General features: G+C 36.5%; 1 protein-coding gene across 3 annotated transcripts in view; it reads right to left on the bottom strand.

Annotated features, from left to right (window-relative positions):
• Nucleotides 1-458: 458 nt before the first annotated feature.
• Nucleotides 459-21,581, bottom strand: part of LOC109035303 (uncharacterized) — a 195,061-nt gene continuing 173,938 nt past the window's right edge. For 2 of the 3 annotated variants that reach the window (XM_072302352.1, XM_072302353.1), the window contains 10 exons: nt 16,243-16,428; nt 14,313-14,425; nt 13,817-13,893; nt 13,067-13,242; nt 12,342-12,476; nt 7,398-11,210; nt 6,743-6,926; nt 6,069-6,346; nt 5,316-5,458; nt 459-4,489 (listed from right to left, as the gene is read on the bottom strand). In XM_072302352.1, coding sequence (XP_072158453.1) covers nt 4,298-4,489; nt 5,316-5,458; nt 6,069-6,346; nt 6,743-6,926; nt 7,398-11,210; nt 12,342-12,476; nt 13,067-13,242; nt 13,817-13,893; nt 14,313-14,425; nt 16,243-16,428 — 5,297 coding nt within the window. In that variant the 3' untranslated portion in view covers nt 459-4,297. Of the gene's footprint in view, nt 4,490-5,315; nt 5,459-6,068; nt 6,347-6,742; nt 6,927-7,397; nt 11,211-12,341; nt 12,477-13,066; nt 13,243-13,816; nt 13,894-14,312; nt 14,426-15,053; nt 15,224-16,242; nt 16,429-21,581 lie in introns of those variants that run through there. The other variant, XM_072302354.1, reaches the window with a different exon arrangement.

The following is a 21,581-nucleotide window of genomic DNA, read 5'->3' on the forward strand; positions in this document are numbered from 1 at the left end:
AGGGAGGACGGATTTGCAAGAAGAAAATGATCTCATGGAATAGAAATGATTTTTTTTTTTTTTTTTAAAGTCAGCTTTTTGTCAAGGCATTAACAACAGAAAAAGAAAAATCATTGCAGAAATTTTGGTCTAAAAAAGAGAAGAATGGGTCGAGATTAATTCAGAAAACTTGTTAACACTGTAGCAACATTATATTTATGAAAGGATTTAATACATCTTTTATCTACTTAAAGAAGTAAAGTCATTTATAAAAATATCATTGGACTATCTCCAGCTAGGGTTACCAAAGATGAAGATAAAGACAAGACTGATTGATGACGTCAGACTGTAGGATGGATTTAGGTTTGGATACGTTGTTGTAGTTGAACTTACTTTTCCTGGAAAGGGTTGCCATAGTTTGAATGTAACAGAGAAAAAGGTTATTTCGTTTCCTATGAAAAACTTGATTTTTAAAAAAAAAAAAATGCTTCCTGAAAATGTGAATTGTTTGGTAAATTATTTAGAGGGAAACAAAGCTTACAACCGTGGAAATATTATGACTTGGAGCAAAAATTTGAAACGTAAAAAGAAAAAATTGCTTTGGAATGTCATAGGTATTTGAAATTAATTTCATTTCTGTGTGAAATCAAAATTTTTGCCCTTGAAGTTGTGGTTGGTGTACTCATTTGAAATTCTTCTAACGCCTCCTCAAAAAAGTATCTGTGAAAATGAGTAAAAAGTGCCCGACTTATTAACAGCAAAACGATGGGTCACTAGAAAAGGTCTTAATGAAAAAAGAAGTTGCAGGTTTTCTTTGCGAAATCTTACGAAGAAAACGATTCACACAAGAAGTTCGGAAATCAACTCCATAATGAAATATAAACTAGATTATACACGTAATAAGGTTATTTGGACGGCGTTAAGCAGAAAGAAACCAAGCCACATTAGCTATTGCCAAATTTAATTGTGGAATTCAATTTTTTGTATGAAAACGGTTGTGCAGTTTGGCATGCAAATTTCATTGAATATTCTGCATAGTACGAGGCAAATTCCTTAAAATTTTCAAGGGAATCCGCGAGAACGCTCTCTTGTAAAAAATGAAATTGCCCGATTAAATTTAGCAATGGCTGATGAGGCTTGGTTCCTTTCTGCTAAACGCGGTCCATTTGTCTTTTTTCTATATAACTATTGTTAATTGTAAACATTAGCATCTTGTTTAGGAGTTGATTTCTAGGCTTCATATCCTGTGATTCGTTTTCTATGCGAAATTTTTTGGCAAAAACATGGTGCGGAGTGCTTTGATTCACACCTTATCTGGTCTGAAGACCAATTATATTCTAAGTTTGAGAAAACTGTAAAGGAGTCAAATCATCTTTAGCATTTTGTCTTATTTCTATTCAGAAAAGTGAAGAATAAATTGTTGCTGTCACGGTCATTCCTCGTCAAGACTTCATCCTTACATTTATAATATACATCTAAAACACAACTTAGTCTGAACATCTTTCAAATTTACCAATTGGAGTTCAGAGACATGACATGCCTCTTTTCGGTTCCTTGCTTTTTTCAGACAAAACTCTCTTTAATGGAGAGATGATTTATTAATATCTCCCTTGTAAAAATGGCATCCCTCCAACAGTAACATAAGTAGCAGTCTTTTCTATATTTCACTAAAATATATAACAAATAAAACTACCATAAAATTTATCAGAAGTAAGTAGTCTCACTTGGTATTTACAGTTAAAATTTACAAATCGTAAGAAAGCTGCAAATTTCAATACAAGCAAGAAAAATTTACAAACATACTGAGTTCATGGACGGAAAAAATTTAAAAAAAATTCGCCATTATTTACTTCACTGCTGGATTAATTCTTTAATATTATCAGAGTCAACTTCTATTTTAGATAGGTACATATAATAATTAACTAACAAAGGTTAACAATTTTGGCGTTTCTTGTGATGCTAGGAGTCGGACGCGTTTTTCTCGTCTCCCTTCATGTTCGCAAAATAAATTCACCATAAAATTTGTCATTCTAAGATTTTTCGATTTGCTTTCCTAATGCAGTATTTACAACAAAAAAAAAAAGAAAAAAATACCTAAAAATACATCCGTTTGCAAGTAGTTTTGAGTGTTTAAAATTCTCACGAGGAAGAGATGTTGTTTAAAAGTTGAAATTATGAGGGAAATATATGATATTTAATTGCAGTTTACATACTTTAGCTTAAAATAGTACAAATAAACTAAAATTGAAAAAAAAAAAATCCGTTTAATCAATGGTCAGGTCAGGGCTAATTCAAAAGCCAAGATAAAAATCACAAGATGGGCCAACATTATTGATGAGAAAAAATGTGTTATAAAACAAGGAGGAAATTTAAATACAAAACAAAAGTTTGTCAAACGATTTTCCGTATCATTGCATTGAAAGTTATTCTGAAGCGTAGGTCCATTTTCAAAGCGGCTAGGATGAAAAATTGTTTTCCGAAACAATTTTCAATCATTATGACAGATATTTTAAGGTGGACTCATTATTTGTAACCCTCTTTTCAGAAATTTTAAAAATTCAAAACTACAATTTCACAAAATTTGTTTGCAAATTCAAAAATGATATTTATACAAGTAAACTTTACAAGTTAATTAACAAAAATACAAGTACCTAAATTTTAGTATATTTCTCTATCTACATTTACGACTAACACGACTCTTAAAAAATGACAGAGGATTATTGAGCTAAAACTTCAGGTAAAACTATAAAAATGATTCCCCAAAATATAACAAGCTATGTGGACAGTGTTCATGATTCTAGAGATAAAAATATTCTTCATAATGGGGAATCACTGCACATTTCTTCATAAATGTACTCTTTGAATTTCGACTCAATTGCATAAAAATGAACAGAGAAGCTCTTATAAGTAATCTCACAATATGGAGACCACTCACAAAGTCGAAGATATGATAGCACTGGTGGTATTTTAAATTTTATTTTTTGATCTTCAGGCACATAGTTCAGAAATTCAGGAATCATAATTACTTTCAATAAATTCCTATCACCTATAAACAAAACAATCTAATTCGTATGCATGGCTTTTATTTTGAGGCAGATAATCACTGCTTGAAACAAGCAAAAAAAGCTAAGAAGTTTTCCATAGTGACAGATGAAAAGAAGACAAGGAGAAGAAAACAATAAATAAATATCACAAATTGAAGACTTTACGAAAAGGAGGGCTATTATTGTTCACACCAGGCACAGCTCCTCCAAAATTAATTCTTGTTTCGTACACCCTTTTTAATTGAAAGCACCTCAAAAGAGGAGCTGATAATTGTCAAAAGAAAATCTTCTCCAACTTATACTTGGAAATATGCCATCAATCAAATAAACTTCTACCTAACTGAATGCTAAAATTATTTACAAATGAGCTGCTCTGGGATATTTCATGGTTATAAAATTTTATGCAAGTAGGATGGACTTCAATTTCCTTTAAAAAAAAGTAAAATAAAATAATAGTAATAAAAAAATAACACTTATGGGTAGGCTGAAAATCCATTTTACATTTAATTGATTTGTAAAAGGCACTATATATTCAGTCATAGAGATATGACACAAGTATCATGAAAAGGTAACTTTGGTAAAGTCTCATGGATTGGAAAATCCTCAGAGATTTGATAGTAAACAAAATAATGCAATCAAAAACAAAAAGCATGTAAGATTTTAATCGTAATGCAAAGCCTCCGTTGCTTTGCAAGAGAAAACAGCAGGCTAATATTACTGAGAAAAAAAATTCTAATCAAACTTCTTTTAGAGATTGCATTTTTGCTTGTTTCTGTTCTTTTCAAGTAAATGAAAGAGACTGCTCATAATATACTCATAAGTATTGAAAAAGTTCAAAGAGAAAAAGTTTTCACAAGGTTTCTCTGTTTATCTCATCATAGAGTGGAGTGCGACCTCTTTACAAGTACGTTTTATGAGTAATTTTGGTAATTTCAACTAACCATATTTTTGAATTCTCTCTACATTCTATAAAACCTGAGTTTTTCACAGTTATGATACTTTTCGATCACCTAAAACGAATTCAATGAACACGTTTCTACAGAGCTGCAGAGAAATAACAGATAAAACGTACTTAAATGAGCAATTTATATTCTGGGACAAAACAGTTATTCGAGAAAGATCAGTCTCATGGCAACACACCGATAAGTTTTTTACAGAGCAATGAGACGATTGAAAAAACTATACCGACTAAAATCAGACTTTAGTTGGATTAGTTGATAGGAATAGTCTCAACATACTCCAAATTCAGAAGAAATGACTAAATCAGCTCTGGATCACCTTCTCCTGGACGCACTTTGGAGTTTCGTTCCTACGATGGTGTGATGGATCCATGGTTTTACTGCCGATACGGCAGAGAAAACAGGTGGATGAGACTTCTTTCCACAAGATTGATGATAGCTCAGGACACCTTGCAGCTCCCATGTTGAGCCATCGTTATTGCACATCAAAGGAGCTCCTTCATCATTCTATTTATGAAAAAAAAAAAAAATAAAACTAGGTGAGACCACAGAAAAATAGAAACAATAATCATGCTAGAGCAAAATATTAGACTGGGACAAGTTAACATACGGAGAAAATTCTTACTCTAATTCTGCCTTGCTAACACAGTTCAGATAAGTAGACCGTAAGATAGTGCAAGGACAGTAAGATTAGGGCAGGAATTCCAACTTACGGTAAAACGGAATTGTAATTTGTTCAATACATGGAGTCTTATGGGATGGCCGCAATTTTATCTGTTATCATCTGCGTAAATGTTTCAATTTTGGCTTTGATGTAAAGTGTATCTTATTTTTTTAAACAAGCAGAATTATATTTTGCAATTACTTAGTAGACTTAGGGTAAAATATGGATTTTCTGCTCTATGACTCAGTATAGCAGAAGTGGTCATTGATCAGCCTGAGGGTGAAGTTATGGATAATCGTGGAGGAAGAGAAAAAAAAGATGAAAATGGTACCATCGGTTACATTATTAAAATGAGAGAATCATTCCCCTTTTTATTCCTTTAAAGAATATTTCCATGAACTATGGTTCAATGTGACGGAAAATACCCTTAAACAGCTGGAGATACTTAACAGCACAACGAATGGTACCTAGATTAAGACAATGAATCTTGGCTAATTGCAGAAGTTCAAAAACTTCCATGTAAATAAATTAAAATGGTGAGGTGTTTTGCGACTACACAGTCCATTGAAAATTCACTATCATAAAATTGTGTGAAATTGGGTCAACTTTGACTATTTTCAGAGGTAGAATAATATTCTTATGAAAAGTAACAACTATTCAAGTACTCACAAAGCAAGGAGTTCCTTCAGGATTTGAAAACTGAGCACAGATTTCATCATTGGATAAGAATCCTGAGTAATGACTGGTTGAGTTGCATTCTGACGCATCTAACATTGAGACTGGCATGAATTCTAGATGCCTCTTACTACCATCTGTAATGAGAAGATGAGATAAGGATATAAATATAAAAACAAAAACTAAGGGGAGGATTCAAAACATTGAAATAAACAAAAATAAAAAAGCACAGCATAAAATCCGATTTCCTGAAATATTTGGAATTTTCAACCATGGTACATAATACATTAAATGTATTCCTCAAGATTATTATTCAGTTAACTGTTAATTAAAAAGCAGCTGAGGAGAGAGACAATTAGCAGCAAACTCAAGCGTTTGTCTCATCAGGCAAATTTAGGTTCATGAGAGAAACTTTATGCATTGGTGTTGGATGCAACGTGAAAAAGTATTCTCTTTTTTTGAAGCAGGGCAATGTGCCAAAAATGGTCTGTCCTGAGGAAAAATCTATGAAGTCTTAAGAAGAAGCTCTTGTACTTAACAACATCACTCTCCTCAATTCAATTACTTAATTACTAGCGATAAAATGCTCTCGATTCCAAAAAAGGACTCTCAGCCAAAGACCTCAGGAGAACATAAATATCTATTTATTATTCCTCTGCGTTCACGGGCTTGGGCAAGTATAGTTTTTGCACTGAGAACTTTACCAGAAAAGGACATGAAATGTGCTTATAAAGAGAAATTTCTTACTCATTGGTGAACTTTCAACCCAGCTGGCAACGACGCAAGTTTGCTGAGGGTCAGCTTCTTTCAGAGGTAGACAAATTGCTTCGGTTGATCCAGCAAGTAGGAATGGCTCTTTGAGTTGAACTAAAACAATATCATTGGTGTACAATAGTCCATTGTATTTGAATTCGGGATGAGGAACTATAGAGATAACATCTCGTTTCTGAAGTTCTTCATGGTTTGCAGAGAACTCTACATCTCCTCCGTATGCTACCCAATTTTCTGTTGAAATAATTTTATTCCTGAAACAAGAGAGAAATAATAAATAAGAATTCACAGCTAAAACAGTTTTGTGCATTAATTATAAATTATTAATTACAAAGGCTCCTCTTTGGAATAAGATTAATTTGCAGACTCTTCTAACAGGCTGCTGTAATTTTAGTTAATATTCAAGGAGGTACGTAAAAAGTGCAGTCAAAAAAACTCTGGACAGAAACACTTTTTTTCAAGTAATTTCTTGTAGGATAGAGAAAAAGTATTGGTATCCAAACGCCAGATGTTCTAAAACCAAATCAAAGAATTCTTCTCTAAGAAAATCGATTTTTCAGCATCAATTTAGAAAAATCAGCATGCTTAAATCCCACAATCATTCAGTAATGACCCTGACAAAAAACTGAGAAAGATTGGCTATCACTCACTTTGAATAAAGGCAGCTGTAGGAACCTAAAAGCCAGTTGGGGCTTAAAATGCTGGCTGCACAAGTTTTCCTGCTCTTTATATTTGAGAGAGCTACAATCGAGGGCCACTGTCCGCTGACAGCGATAGAGTGCTTCGTCGGCGTTGATGGCATGTCACTGGCTACAGCAGTGAAAGTACCACAGGCTGAAAACAAACGAAAAAAATCGAGCTCAAAAAACAATTTAAAGTTAAGTTAATTTCATGCATAAACTTGCAAGAAAATACGACTTACAGAAAAAGGAATAATAAGTTTCTTTGCAACTTTTGGTTTATGAAAAGTTTGTCAGTAGAAAAATAAGTAAACATTATTTCACCTCATGGTTTTAAAGAATTTGAGGAGATATTTTAATTTTGCACCGCTATCACAGAGTTAGTAAAAATTCACAAGATAAAGAAAATGAAAATATTGTGAAAATCGACACGATGCAAATTATGTTAAGATACCCTCTTGTGGGTAGGTGCTCACGAAAGATGCTGTTTTACGGCGTAAAATACAGCTCTAGTCGAATCAAAACTAACTAGCATTGCTAAAAAGTTATTCCAAAAAGATTATCAACAGACATAAAAAAACTAAGTTTAATTGAATGTAAGTACATTGGTCGATCAGCTACTTACTGTATTCTTGACAAGCTAAATCCACAATCTCAGAGCATTCAGAGGCAGGCTCAAGGTAGGCAGAAACAGGTACACTTGGGTGAAGAGAAACGTTCTGTTTCAGTGTTACAACTTTCATCGAGGCCAAATCAGTGGCATCAATTTTTCGACCGACATCAGACAACGACTTGGCAAAACCTAATCTTTGACAGATCAAGTCACCCGCATCTTTATTCCAGTTATCATAGCAAAGCTTCGATTCATCAGAGCTACTTCGGATTTTCACCACCTTGTCATAAGAAACACAATCCCATTCATCACTCATATCCAGGCAGTCGTAGACACCATCACAGACTTTCTGTTTGTCAACACATCCACCTGTGTTACACTTATGTTGGTCTACATCACAGTCGCATAATTTTTCATCTTCTCCATTATAACAGTCTGGGATACCATTGCAACGTAGTGTGCTTGCAATACAATAGCCTTCCGAACAGTGGAACTCATCATTGCCACAACTTTGAGGGCAATTCAGCTCATCTGTATGATTGCTACAGTCAGGCTTGCCATCACATTTCCAAATGGTTGGAATACACCTTCCGTTGGGACACTGGGTTTCATCAAATATACACTGCCACTTCTCGCAGTTCTGCTCGTCAGACCCATCGAAGCAGTCGGTGATGCCATTGCACACCAAATCACGTTTTAGGCAATCTCCATTTGCACACTGGAAATTTCCCAAACATTTTTCTTCCTTACAACCGATTTCATCAGAGCCATCCCTACAATCTGCTACCGAATCGCATCTTGAGGACTGATCGATGCAGTAAGCACCATCATGAGTGGTATCATTAACACACTGGAATTGCACCGTTGTGCACTTCGAAAACTGTTGGAATGGCATCATATCATTTACGTTTCCAATATCAACTTTTAAATCTGCCTCAGAGCTAGATTCCTTTTTTGCTACTGGTGTTACAAAAGATGAGACAGGGGATGCTGTGCTGGCAAAGTACTGATCATGCTTATTCTTTTTTTCATGCTCAACTTTTTTAGTTTTCTCACTTAATTTCTTTTTGCTGGGAACAGCTGAACTAAAATCATTATCATCAACATTATTTGCATATGAACTATCATCGTCGATTGATTTATTTTTCCCCCAATTTTCAGATGATTTACTTTTGTCAACTGACTCGGATTCATTTGAAGAATCCTCTCCTTTAGAGGGAACTACTGTTGCAGAATGTTCCTGCTCATCCTCATTGTTTTTCCTCTCACTTTCATCATTTAAAGTTTCTATACTACTTTTACTTTCCTTACTAACGTAGTCTGCTAGGGTTGAGTTAGAACTAATACTCTCACTATCAAGGTGCTTTAGGTTATTTTCATCAACGCTACTCACTTCTTCGTTAGAGCTGATTTCTCTATTATTTGCAACCTTGGTTGATTTACTTTCTTCAGATAAAGTTTGAAAATTGTTGGAGTCGTCATTATCATTAAAAGCGTTACTTCCGTTTAGCAAAGATTTTGTGGTGCTCTCGCCTCCCTCATTTGACTGATCTTCATTTGAAACTGACGATGTTGCTTGATCATTTCTGCTCACGGGTTCATGACTAGTAGATGTGGAGCTTTCAGCAGTCTTCTGAGATGAATCATAGTCTGAGGTACTTGAGATTTCTAGAGTGCTACTAGATTTTGTAGAATCAATATCTAACGAGCTGTGAGTTGTTGAAACTTCCGCAGCATCAGATTTTTTCAAATCTGCAGCCCTTACATCTGAAGAAAAGGTAGAGGAGCTGGCCTCCGTTGAAGAGCTCGAACTGACAGAAGTTATTGAGGCAGACTCTACATTTCTCTCAGAGGGGCTTGATTCACTTGACAAAGACTTTTCACTTTGACTTTCAGAGACCTCAAAAGTGTCTGACTCCTTCGACTTAGTAGACTGCATGGAAGTTTCAGAGGTGGCGGATTCTGATTCAACACTACTTGATTCCGTAGAATATTCTTGACTCATCCATTTACTAGATTCATCACTAATCGTTGAGTGATGACTTGCTACGGTTGAGCTGACCGATTTATTTTCATCGGTTACATCTGCGCTTTGAGAGGAGCTCTGAGTAGATGAGGATTGTTCATGAATACTCTCTTCCACTTCAAAAGCATCGACCTTCTTCTCAGAGCTGTGTGACTGTGTTGCTTTCACAGTTGTCGGCTCAACTCCATCATTAGTTTTTTCTTTCGAATCTTCCTCTGTTCCTCTGGTCAATTCGGAACTGAAAGTTGTGACATCCATTTCATCAGCTGTACCACTTACAACTTTACTGAATTCTTCGTCCTTTGATTTTGTACCTGTTAGGTCATGAGGATTCAAATACTCTACATCAGGAGCTGAACCGAAATGAGGATTGCTCTCTTCGGAATTGTGCATACTTCTTGGTTTTGAGAATTCTTCCATACTGGTCAGATGATTATACTTTTCAGCGGTGTGCCCATTTTCGGACAAATGACTCATTCCTCCGAACTGATGGAAAGCATTATTCTCATCTTGTTCTGCTCCATTTGCCTCTATATGCTCCTCGTCGGTTATACTGGAATCTCCTGGGAACGGGCCGACTAAACCTTTAAAGGAGTTGTGCAAATCAAACTTGTGTTCATCCCCTGATATGATTTCATCATTGATTGAACTTTTTGCGTCAGTTTTGGAAATTTCATCTTCATTAGTGGTAGAGTTTTCGGTGGATTTCATGTTTGAGTTTATCTCTACTTTGGATTTATCATTCGTATCTTCCTTTGACTCTGAGGATTCGGAACTATGTCCAGAATTGTTTGATGATTCATTGGAGCTTGATTTTGATTCAGAAACTTCTTCTTGAGACGTATTTTGCTCTGATTCATCTTCCTTTTTCTTCCCAACTACACCTGGTTTAGATTTTAAGACAGAATTTAATACTTCTTCTGCGCTTTTGTCGGAGTCTCCATCAGATTTCGGTTCAGGTTCTGATTTCGGTTCAGGTTCTGATTTGGGCTCAGGTTCAGAAGTGGGTTCAGGCTCAGATTTTGGCTCTGGCTCTGACTTAGGCTCGGGCTCAGATTTTGGCTCAGGCTCAGATTTTGGCTCAGGCTCTGACTTGGGCTCAGGCTCGGATTTCGGTTCCGGTTCTGACGTAGGCTCAGGCTCAGATTTTGGCTCCGGCTCTGACTTAGGCTCAGGTTCAGACTTTGGTTCTCCTTGCGGGAGAGATTCTAGTTTTGCAATGGGCTCAGGTTCTGATTTTGGCTCAGGTTCTGATTTTGGCTCAGGTTCTGATTTTGGCTCAGGTTCTGATTTCGGTTCTGGTTCGGATTTAGGTTCTGGTTCCGACACCGAGTCTGAATCAGACTTTGACTCTGACTCAGATGTGGCTGAATAATGTGAGTGTAGGTCAGAGGAGGATTCAGAATCTGCTTTCGGTTCAGGCTCAGATTTAGGCTCAGGTTCTGATGTTGGTTCTGGTTCAGATTTGGGTTCGGGTTCAGATTTGGGTTCAGGTTCTGATTTGGGCTCAGGCTCAGATTTAGGTTCAGGATCAGACTTTGGTTCTGAGTCAAAACTGGACTCAGATTCAAAAGATGGATCGGCTTCAAATCTAGAATCCGGCTCTGATGAGGGTTCTGGCTCTGATTTTGACTCAGGTTCAGGTTCAGATTTTGGTTCTGGTTCAGATGATGGCTCTGGTTCGGATGCTGGTTCTGGTTCAGATGATGGTTCTGGCTCAGATGATGGCTCTGGTTCACTTGCTGGTTCTGACTCATATGATGATTCTGGTTCTAACTTTGAGCTGATATCATGAGATTCTAGAGGGAAAAAAATAGAAACAAACCGACAAATTAGACTCGTGTTTAAAAATGCGTTCCTGATTAACCGAAGAAAAACTTGAATGATGTATCGAAAATATAATGGGGATATTACCACTCATTTTTAAATTTTTCCCCCCTTTCATCTTAAGGAATGTGTGCGCTGAATGAGACATGGGATTTTTACATTGACTTAGGCCTGAACTGGTTTCAAGACTTATCTACCACTGAAGATGTCCCTTAGAAAATTAGCCCGCCTCAGATTGTTTCTTTACTTTCACAAGAATATGTTACGGCACACTTGATAATATTCTCTTAATCATTACTTTCACATCTTAAAAATCTTATGTCATTTCAATGTGCTACTAAATCAATGTATTTATTCCTAGAAAATGACTTTCAAATAAATTGAACGGAAAAAATTGTTGACCCATCATCTAATGCTTTTTGGATTGAATCTGATTCTAGAAACTAAATAAATGCAAAGAATTGAGACAGACAATGTCACTGCGTTATAGTGCTGTAAGAGTAGAAATTATTATGGGTAGTTGAAGAACATGAAACTGAGGTAGGTAGAACATTAAATGGCAGATAATATTCACATTTTAATACTACTTTGGAAATATTTTGAAAATGAGATGAAGGCCAAGTAAAATAAGGCAAATTTTTGGATGATATGCAATCAACTTTTAAATTATGAAGCTCTAAGTATTGAAAAAAATAAGGAAAGGAAGCAAGATGAATTTTACTACAAGCGACTTACAACGAGGTCACATTTGAGACACCATGCGTTTTTTAAATCTTAATATTTTTGATTTTTTTTTTTTCCAAATCTTACTTACAATTATACTTTTAAATGTATGTTTTTCTTTCTCTTACTAGCCAGATAAATTTAAACAAACTTAAAGTTGAGAGACGGAACATAAAAGTTAATTAAGATTAAAGTAGCGCACAAAGTTTTTCTAAATTCAATTGCACGAATTCTGTTTAGACCAAAAAATCAATCGATCCATTTATTAAGTACTCAATTCTTAAATTATGCTGTTCAATATAAAATAAAAAAATCATTTTGTAAATTTCTTGATGAAATACTGTGACGCTATCCAAGGCAACAGAAATAAATTGACTTACCCATAGGAATGCAGGTTTTTCCATTAACAAGTTTCAAACTGGCAGGGCACAAACACATGAAATTAAGAGACTCATAATCAAATTGGCAAGTGTGAGAGCAGTTTGCCTTGTTGAACAGACACAGATCGACAATCGCTGGAAGAATAGAAAGAATAATAGAATAATTTGTTACATACCTAAAATAAATGTGTAGTTCTGTAAAAAGATTAAAAAGTTTTAGATGGTTCAAGAAAAGTGGCAGGATTTCATTTAAAATTTAAAGCTTACAAAAAAAGGCTAAAAACTTGTTTAAATTTCCACGATAGCCATCAATTGTCAGAAGTTTAAAGTTATAAAACAACCATGTTTGAACCGCTCTTAATGAATAATTATAAAATGGATCATAAAATTTGTGATGGTCTGTTTTTATTTTAAAGCTGAGTAATGCGAAGCATTTTACTGAGGTAATTTTTTTAGGTTTACTAATTAAAATTTAATTGCCTTGAGGTAACAATTGCTATCCTGAAAAGTAGGTTTTTAGGAGAAGGTGATGAAATTTAAAGTTCTTCAGCTGCAGTTTGAGGGGACTTCTTTGGGTTAAGTTAGACCAAAATATTCCTTTCACTGTCCTCTTAGATGAGGCTCTGTCAATTAAATTTTTATTTTATAGATGATAATATGAGGTATAGAATGAGGTATACAGGTGAGTGAATAGAAAGTGGAAAGAGTGATTCAAACAAACTTACCCTCAGATTTCAATTTTGAAGTGGGTACGCTGTAGTTGTATAAATGTCCATTGTTTCGTCTCAAGTATTCAGACAGCTGATCTTTTAGTTTTTCTTGAGTCATAGGATCTGGTGGATTCCTAATCCCATCTTTGTGGACCCAACCAATTCGGTATTTTACGACAACACTACCTTGCCTGATACATAAAAAAATTGTCGCACCTTAAGTAATCATGGCGTGAGATATAAATCAGAAATATAAAGAAGTTGTCAAAAAATGCGTTGACTAGTTTTTCAAAGTAAAAATGAAGTACAGCAGAAGGTCTGCAATGTCTCGGTCAGAGATACATGATTTCCCTCTTTGACCGTGGATATGCTCCCATTTCCATTAAAGGAAATACAAAAAGAGATGCCCAAATTTTGAAAGCAACTATACAACTCCTTTCCTCTCCCCATACATTACCTACCTACTATTTGATTTTCCGTCATCAACATTGCCTTCCAAACGTTTTTGATACAAAAACTTTTGGAGCAGGTCCTTGTATATAACATATAAGACAAATTGATACTTCAGTTTTCTCCATGTGGCTGAAAAAAACTATTTGGATTTTTTTTTTCCTGAAATTTTTTTCTGTAGTTCTCCAGTGAAGATACAATGATTGTCTATTTTATCCTTAAGTTGATTTGATTCAAAGCAGGCTCCACTTTTTTGGGAGTAATTGTAGATTTTCTGCGATCAGCATACTCAAAATAATACTACACAGTACTTACGAAAATTCAATAACTTTCACAGTGATGTTTGAAGATCCATAGTTGAGCATGGCAGAATTGAACAGCACTTTTTTCAACTGAAACAAAATCATTACATCATTACATTAAAATTAAAATACGTTTAGAGTAAAGAGTAAAGTACACTGCATATCTGTCTCTTGGTTGTTATGCAGTCCTACCACCAAAGAATACTCGAGCTAGCAAGTGGGGTAGCTAAAACATTATGACAAAATTTAACCTGTGATGCTATGTTTTCGCTATGTTTGGCTCTGACAAGGGGGCTAGGTGATCTCTCAGACCCACATAACGTATTTTAAGTTTGTACACCCAAACTTCATTGTGGACGCGTCAGAAAACTCTGTCTCATGTACTTTTCTGAGAGAGAAATTCATGTGACTTTTAGTAATTCTATAATTTTTCTACGATTATCTAAGCCTCACTCATTTTTTGAACCAATAAAGGGTTGACATTAGCTACGTTAAAAAGAAATACAGACCTCTCCTTCTAGAGATGTCGCCAGAGATTTAAAGTCTTCTGATTCAGGATCAGCAAGAGCAGAGGAAAACTTAATGTTTTCAATGGTGAGTTCTCCTTGAATTGCCCGTTTCACTGGAAAAAAAAGCAGACACAGAATGGTTGAGAGTCTATGTATTGAAAATATAGCGGCAAGGAAGGAATGGTATTCAGGATGAAATTTAGACAGGACGTTACTGATACAATACTACTTATTTTTCGACCAGAGACAACATATGTTTCAAAGTTCTCTTTCAAAATTGGCGAGTATTAATTTGAGGCTACTCTGACTTAAAATGTGAGTTTGCTAACATATGTGTACTACGAAATTCATGAGAAGGCTCATGTGTATGGTTAAGATACTACTTATCAGAATTATTACGCATTAGCATTCCTACTGAAGTAAGTACTATAGGTACCTTACCATGGAAAATTCTCATATACTAGATGATGCTTCATAAACTCTTGTCATATACTTGCTGATGGTTGCACAGTTCTCCTCAATAAACAGGCAACTCAAATTCCAGCAAAGTGGCAGAGAGCAGAGGTGACTAAAAATTCATTAATTTTGGATGCTGAAGTTTTCTTATGCTGCGTTTTATATCAAAGCAGGATAATTTCAGTATTGGTACCAGACCCATTAGAATTGGATCCCTTCATTTATAACGCATTTAGGCAAGCTTTTGAAAAATTACACTTACAAATTAAAAAACTGAGGACTTACAAGCTAAATTAATGATGAAGAAGAGTTTTGACATTACCACCTAAACCCAGGGCTAATCATTTTCATACAACATCACGAGTTTAAAATTACATAACAGCTCGAATAATGACGAAGAAAGATAGAAGAACATAACGATATTTTCCAGACTGAAATCTGCTGACGTTAAATTACTTAAATTAAAATCGTATCGCAGCTATAGTAGAACTTTCACTCGACTCAAGGAAAATGCAGAGCAGAATGTAAACAAACATTTTCCCGCTCATGTTGAGGTTATGAATGAAATTGGGAATGTTGATTGGATATTGCTCACACCTGAGTAACCAATGAGCGAGAACTAATTTTGAAAACTTGGCACGAGATTCAATTTGACGCACACGTGCTCCACGCCCGTCATTTAATATGGTCCAGTTACACGATCAAATTGAGCCATCAAATTGAAGCTCTGATTGGTGGAAAAAGACCTGAGGTGAGGATGCAACCAATGAGAGGCCCAATTTGATGGCTCAATTTGATCGTGAAACTAGACCTATAGAAAAAGGGTTGAGACCAGGATGATAATGATTCAAGATGGTCAGTTTCCATCCAATGATTCGAAAACAGGGATTAAACTGCTTCCTGAATTTTCATTTCGCTATGAGACTCGTGCATGAGATAATCGCAATTCCCTGATTCCTCCGCGCTGCATATCGATAGCCATACTGCGAAACCTCGTACTTCCTCTAGCGACGTTGCAGAATTCCAATCCTACTTTTGGATATTCTGCCGTGCTAAGGAAAAACGCCGTATGAGCATTAGAGAGTTGGCAAATTTCCTTCGATATGTTTATTTTGGAAAAAGTTATGAATATTTTTCCGTGAAATTTTCAGGGACTTAGGTGAAATGGCGTACAAAATTATCCAAAAAATTGGAAGGAAAATATTCATAAGTTTACCATGAAATTCGTGTTTTATCAAAGAAAATATGGGAACTTCTGAAGGTTCATATGGCGTTTTTCCTTAGCACAGTAGTATTGACTGATTTTTCTGGACAATAACTCTCTTTTAAACTTATCCATCTGACGAGGGTGTTTCACTACAGAATCGCATATTTTTTATAAATTTTCTTTGGTAGCAAATCTACAACATTAAGTATGTGAACAACATTCCAACTGCTCAGAGGAGTTTGACAGAGCGTGTAAATGAAATCATACCATGTCGACCGGTCATATCTGTTGTGGGTGGAGGCGGTAGCATCGTTGAAGAAGGCGAGGGCGTTGGTGGATACATTTTCCCGCCGATTCCGAGCCCACCGACTCCGGCACCCAGCGTTTTCTCTCTCTCTCCTATACTCCTACTCTCGATTGGCGGCATACCATTCTGCATGAATATAACTAGAGCTGAAATCAGAGAGAAACATTTCATGAGATCAATAATCAGTCTAAAATGGGATAATGGATAATTTGCACGCAAATTATTTATAACTTCACACTGGAAAAAAACACATTGGATCTAGAGTCCAGACTCTTAAAAACATCGACAAGAAAAAATACTCTTGATTCGATCAGATTTAACCTTAAATCAAGAACCAAGCCTCTTAATTTGAGCGGATTTCCTTGTGATTTAAGCTTAAATCTGATTGAATCAAGAGTCCTTTTTCTTGTCAATGTTTTCAAGAGTCTGGACTCTAGGTCCAATGTGTTTTTTTTTCTAATGCATCCAAGAGTTATTGAAAAACTGATTTCTCAGTATTTTTTATAATTTTTTTCTGATATAAAAATTGTATAAAAATAGATTTAAAAATGAGAAAATGTACCGCCCAGTGACGTCATATGGCGGCGTTTCCCATTAAAACACATGTATTTTAGCAGATTAGGTTATTTTGTCATATCTCCTTCAATAATTGTCCAATTTATGAACAACAGATATCCTAGCAATCAGTTCACTCAATATAATCCACATAAACACGAAATTAATCGACACCTGCAAATTCTCCATTACATAGGTTTTGCACTAGTTGGATGATACTACGGGCTCTGAAGACTCGCACTTAAGACGAATAAACTGGTTTAGAGCGACCGGATTCTTCTTCTCCTCTTCTGTCTCTTGTTTTTTCTTCTTTATCTTTTCGTTCATTTTTTTAATGATGAAATAATATTGTTTCAGGATTCGCGAGTTCCTATCAGCAATCTTTCTTCCGTGGAAAGTGCAGCTCCTTCAATGACAACGGTGCGCAACAATCACGTCATCTGCGTGTCATAAATTGCATAGCTGCGGTTTTGAAGGGGATCTATATCGACGGCGGCGTAAATCCGCGATCACATTTCGACGGTGAAAGGGTGAAACTACCAGACCACGTATCTCGTTTGCGGTGTCTGAAAATCTCCGCTCCCATTTTATTTTTTTGAAGGACACCAAATCAACATTACTCCTTGAGGTCTTCACGGATTTTTCTGCGAACAGTAAAGAAAAATCACGGAAGTTCTCGAGAATTGACGTTGAGTAGTTTTCCATTTAAAAAATAAAGTATAAGAGGAAGTCTACAACGTCGCAAACCGAGATACGTGGTTTGGGAGTTTTACCATCGATATCTCGTTTGCGGTGTCTGAAAATCTCCGCCTCTATGTTATTTTTTTAAAGGAGAACGAATCGACATCATTCCTTGAAGTTTTTGATATAATATTCTTTTCTCACAGAGAAGAAAAATCACTGCAGTTTTAAAGAATGGAGATGTTGCATGTGTGAGGGATTTGCGATTTATATGTAAGAGTTGATTCTTATGTAAAAATTCGCGAGAAACACGATGGTGCCACTGGATTTCTCTGAAATCATCTCCCAAGCTCAAAAACAGCTCTCAAGTTGAGGCCAAAATGGAGGGGATATCCCACCCTACCCTAAGAGTCTACCTCTACATTAAAACAAACTCTCCATGCAAAGATAGGGAGCAAATACATTAGCAGGGTTGCCGTGTTTTCAGTTTTGGAGTCCCCAAATAAAGTGGCAACCCTGCTAATGTATTTGCTCCCTATCTTTGCATGGAGAGTTTGTTTTGATGTGGAGGTGGACTCTCAGGGTAGGGTGGGATATCCCCTCCATTTTGGCCTCACTTTGAGAGCTGTTTTTGAGCTTGGTAGATGATTTCAAAGAAAACCAGTGGCACCATCGTGTTTCTCGCGAACTTTTACAAAAGAATCAATGGTCAAATCGCAAATCCCTCGCACATACAACATCTCCATTGCCGTTGAGTAATTTGCCGTTTAAAAAATAAAGTATGACAGGAAGTCTGCGAAGTCGCAAACCGAGTTATGTGGTTGCCGACTTACACCGTCGATATTGCTCTGTTGGCGATTCAATGCCGGGCATTTCGGATTCAAAATAAGGAGAAAAATTAGCACTGGTGGCTGTTGGACTTTTTTTTCGATTATTTAATCAAATGGGCTTTTTTAAGTAAGTAAACGAGGCGAGCACCGTTCCTCAGAAAACTCATAAAATTATAAAATGTAGAGCTTAATAAAAGAAAAATGAACCTAGCATATAAATCGGCAGATTGAAGTCCGACTAAGTTTACTTAAGACGTAAGATTATTTTCATTCAACGGAAAACAGACCAAGACGTAAGCAACCGAGGCAATCACTGACACAAACGCTGCCATGACGTATATCACAATGTTTTGATCTTGCATTGATGTATTTTTGCTGATACTAAGCTTATAGATTTGAACTTTCGGCCTAGTATTCATTACTTTTTACTATCCTGTAAGATTTGACCATCGAGACATCACTGGATCGCTGGATACCTCATTTCGACTAACTTTACCACAACCTCTATTTCGGGCTCATTCGTAAAAGCGCCTATAATCTGTATAATATCTGTAAGGAGAACGTGATGGCATGTCCGTTGTTTCTAAAATAAGCCGGGAGTCTTGTTCCTCAATGCAAAATAAAATCCATTTCAAGCTTGATTAAAAATGACCCACGCTTCAGTATCCTCTCGCCGAATAGATCCGATTCTTATTCTAGAGTGCCCTGACGATGAAATGAAGTTCGTTTTCCAACGCAAGTCCTACTAAATTCGGCGCACAATGGAGCGGTTTAATAGAGAATGTCGCACATGATTCGGAAACTTTAAAAGCTTATATCTTTATTAATACAAGATTTAGAAGTTTAGAAAGTGGTTTCATTGGTTTCCTCGTAAAATTTCCTTCGATCAGCATTTCTTAAAATTAGCCATGAGACGAAATAAACCTAAAATTTTGCAGTTTTATCCAAACTTTTCATGCACGACCTCTCCTGATGATTCGTCCCGCTGTGCGGCGCCAAAGGTTTTGCTCGTATGGATTTCGCTCACGTTTCGCGCTTCAAATTCGCGAGCGGCCACGACCGGAACAAATATTTTGAAACACGATCTTAGTTTTGACCCGCGTAAATTCGGTTCGATCGACTCCGTGACCGAATTACTGATCGCGAGGAAAGGTCGGAAGTTGATGCTTCATCATGGCCGACGTGTCCGCTACTTTCTCGCATGCCTTTTTTCCTGGATAAGTCGAAGCTAGTTTAAACACCTCGGTGGTGTAGCCGGCAATTTCTCACTGGAAGGAGCGTGGTTATGGATAAAAAAGTCCTAAAAATCGCGAAAAAAACGAGCAGGGCCGGATTAAGGGGGTGGCCACGTGGGTCGCGGCCCATGGCGGCAAATTAGGGGGCGGCAAATTTCGCAATTTTTTTAAATGTAGGTATAAAACAATTGGATTCAGAAAAAAAAATTATCAATAAGAAAAAGAAACAAAATCTCTTTTCCTTGAGAGTATAGTAATTTCTAATTTTGTCGTTTTTCGGTGATACAAGAGACAGTATCTTTAATTAGTCGAGTTTCGAGAGGAACTAAACACGCAATTTGGCCTGGAGCTCAGCGCAGAGAGGAATGATAACGAGGACTTGAGATGAAAAGGACAAGCCATCGGCGTGGCGGTCGGCATGTAACACATATTAGCACCTACAAGACTGCATGAATACTTCACGCATCGCGTCAAACACAGTGCGGTCAGGAGCGGTTGGCGTGAAACGCATAGCGCCTACAAGACTGCAGGAATACTTCCCGCATTGCGTCAAACACAGTGCGGTCAGGAGCGGTCGGCGTGAAACGCATAGCGCCTACAAGACTGCAGGAATACTTCACGCATTGCGTCTCAAACACAAAGCGATTAGCGCGGCGCAGCGGCGGCGAAAGTTAGAATTATTAAACCACATTTATGTTTGTTCTTGCAAGTTGTGTGCTCTGTTGAAGTGCAAGAGGGCCCTTGAGCCCGATGCGCGCGGTTCAACTTTGTATTCAACTTTTCTTCCAACTTAATGGATGAAATTTTTTACTGTGTCATGCATATGCAAAAAATTTCTATTTAAGCGAGTTGGAGGAAAAGTTACATGAAAAATTGAACCGTGTGCATCGGATATCGCCCTTAACGGAGAGTTGCCTCTATTTTTTTGATCATGTTAATGACAGAAATGAAATACTATAATAAAAAGTTCAGTTTTGAAACAACGAGGAAAAGAAAAGAAAGCCGTGCTATTGTGCGTGTGTGACTCAATCGATGAACTGAACACTGCCTGGGATATTGAATTTAAGTTTGAAAATAACTTATACTGCAGACGATAAATCGATTTATCAGACTATAGATGCATACTTAGATACTTATGACTATCATCCTCAATATATACGGCTAAACGAGAAAAATTCAGAATATTCCATCTTGTTATAAGTAAATGCAATTTTTTTCGTTTTCAAGGTAGGTATCATGACAAATTTTCAGTCCAAATTTGGGCGGCTGTACAAAGGAAGTTAAAAAGATATGCTTCCTTCTTTAGCAATAGTGTAAAAGTTCAGTGGCGTGGCGTGCTTTTTGATATTTCGACTGATCTGCCATTTAAACGTAAGGGAAAGGATCGATAAACAGGGTGTTCGCAACGAACACCTTAATAATCGATTTTTCACTACAGCCTCAAATGGGGAAACATCGATAATAATCGATCGCTAACGCCACGCCACTGTAAAAGTTGTCCATATATCTAGCAGTAAAAACTGAAGCATCCGCTCGATTAGATTAGCTCTCGGCAGATTGACAACCAGAACGAGGCTTCCGTTATCAAACGTGTGTTTTTACGCTGCACAGCTCATAAAACAGAGGCATTAAATTTTAATTAGATTCTATGTCTATCGGCGCCGATATTATGTTTTTCTTTAATTGGAAATCCCGAATGTAAGTCAATGTCGATTCAAGTCTGTTTCCGGGGGTCCTCTTAAATCTGAATTAAAGCACACGTTCCTAATAAACCGGTCCTTTTAAACATCCATCTCTCTTCCTTTTCTAATGTTTGATAGCTTCTCTTTTCTTTTTCACTCTATGTATCTGAAGTCGCAGCCATGGCTCCAGGCCAAAGATTTGAAAAGGGTGACCCGAAAATCCCGGAATAAGTATACCAAGATCCTCTTGTCCACAGATTTTATTTTAACCATGGAAAAATTCCGGCAAACACTAAACGAATTTCATTATAACGCC

The sequence above is a fragment of the Bemisia tabaci genome, chromosome 7, assembly GCF_918797505.1.
Source record: "Bemisia tabaci chromosome 7, PGI_BMITA_v3".
Taxonomy (NCBI): Eukaryota; Metazoa; Arthropoda; class Insecta; order Hemiptera; family Aleyrodidae; genus Bemisia; species Bemisia tabaci.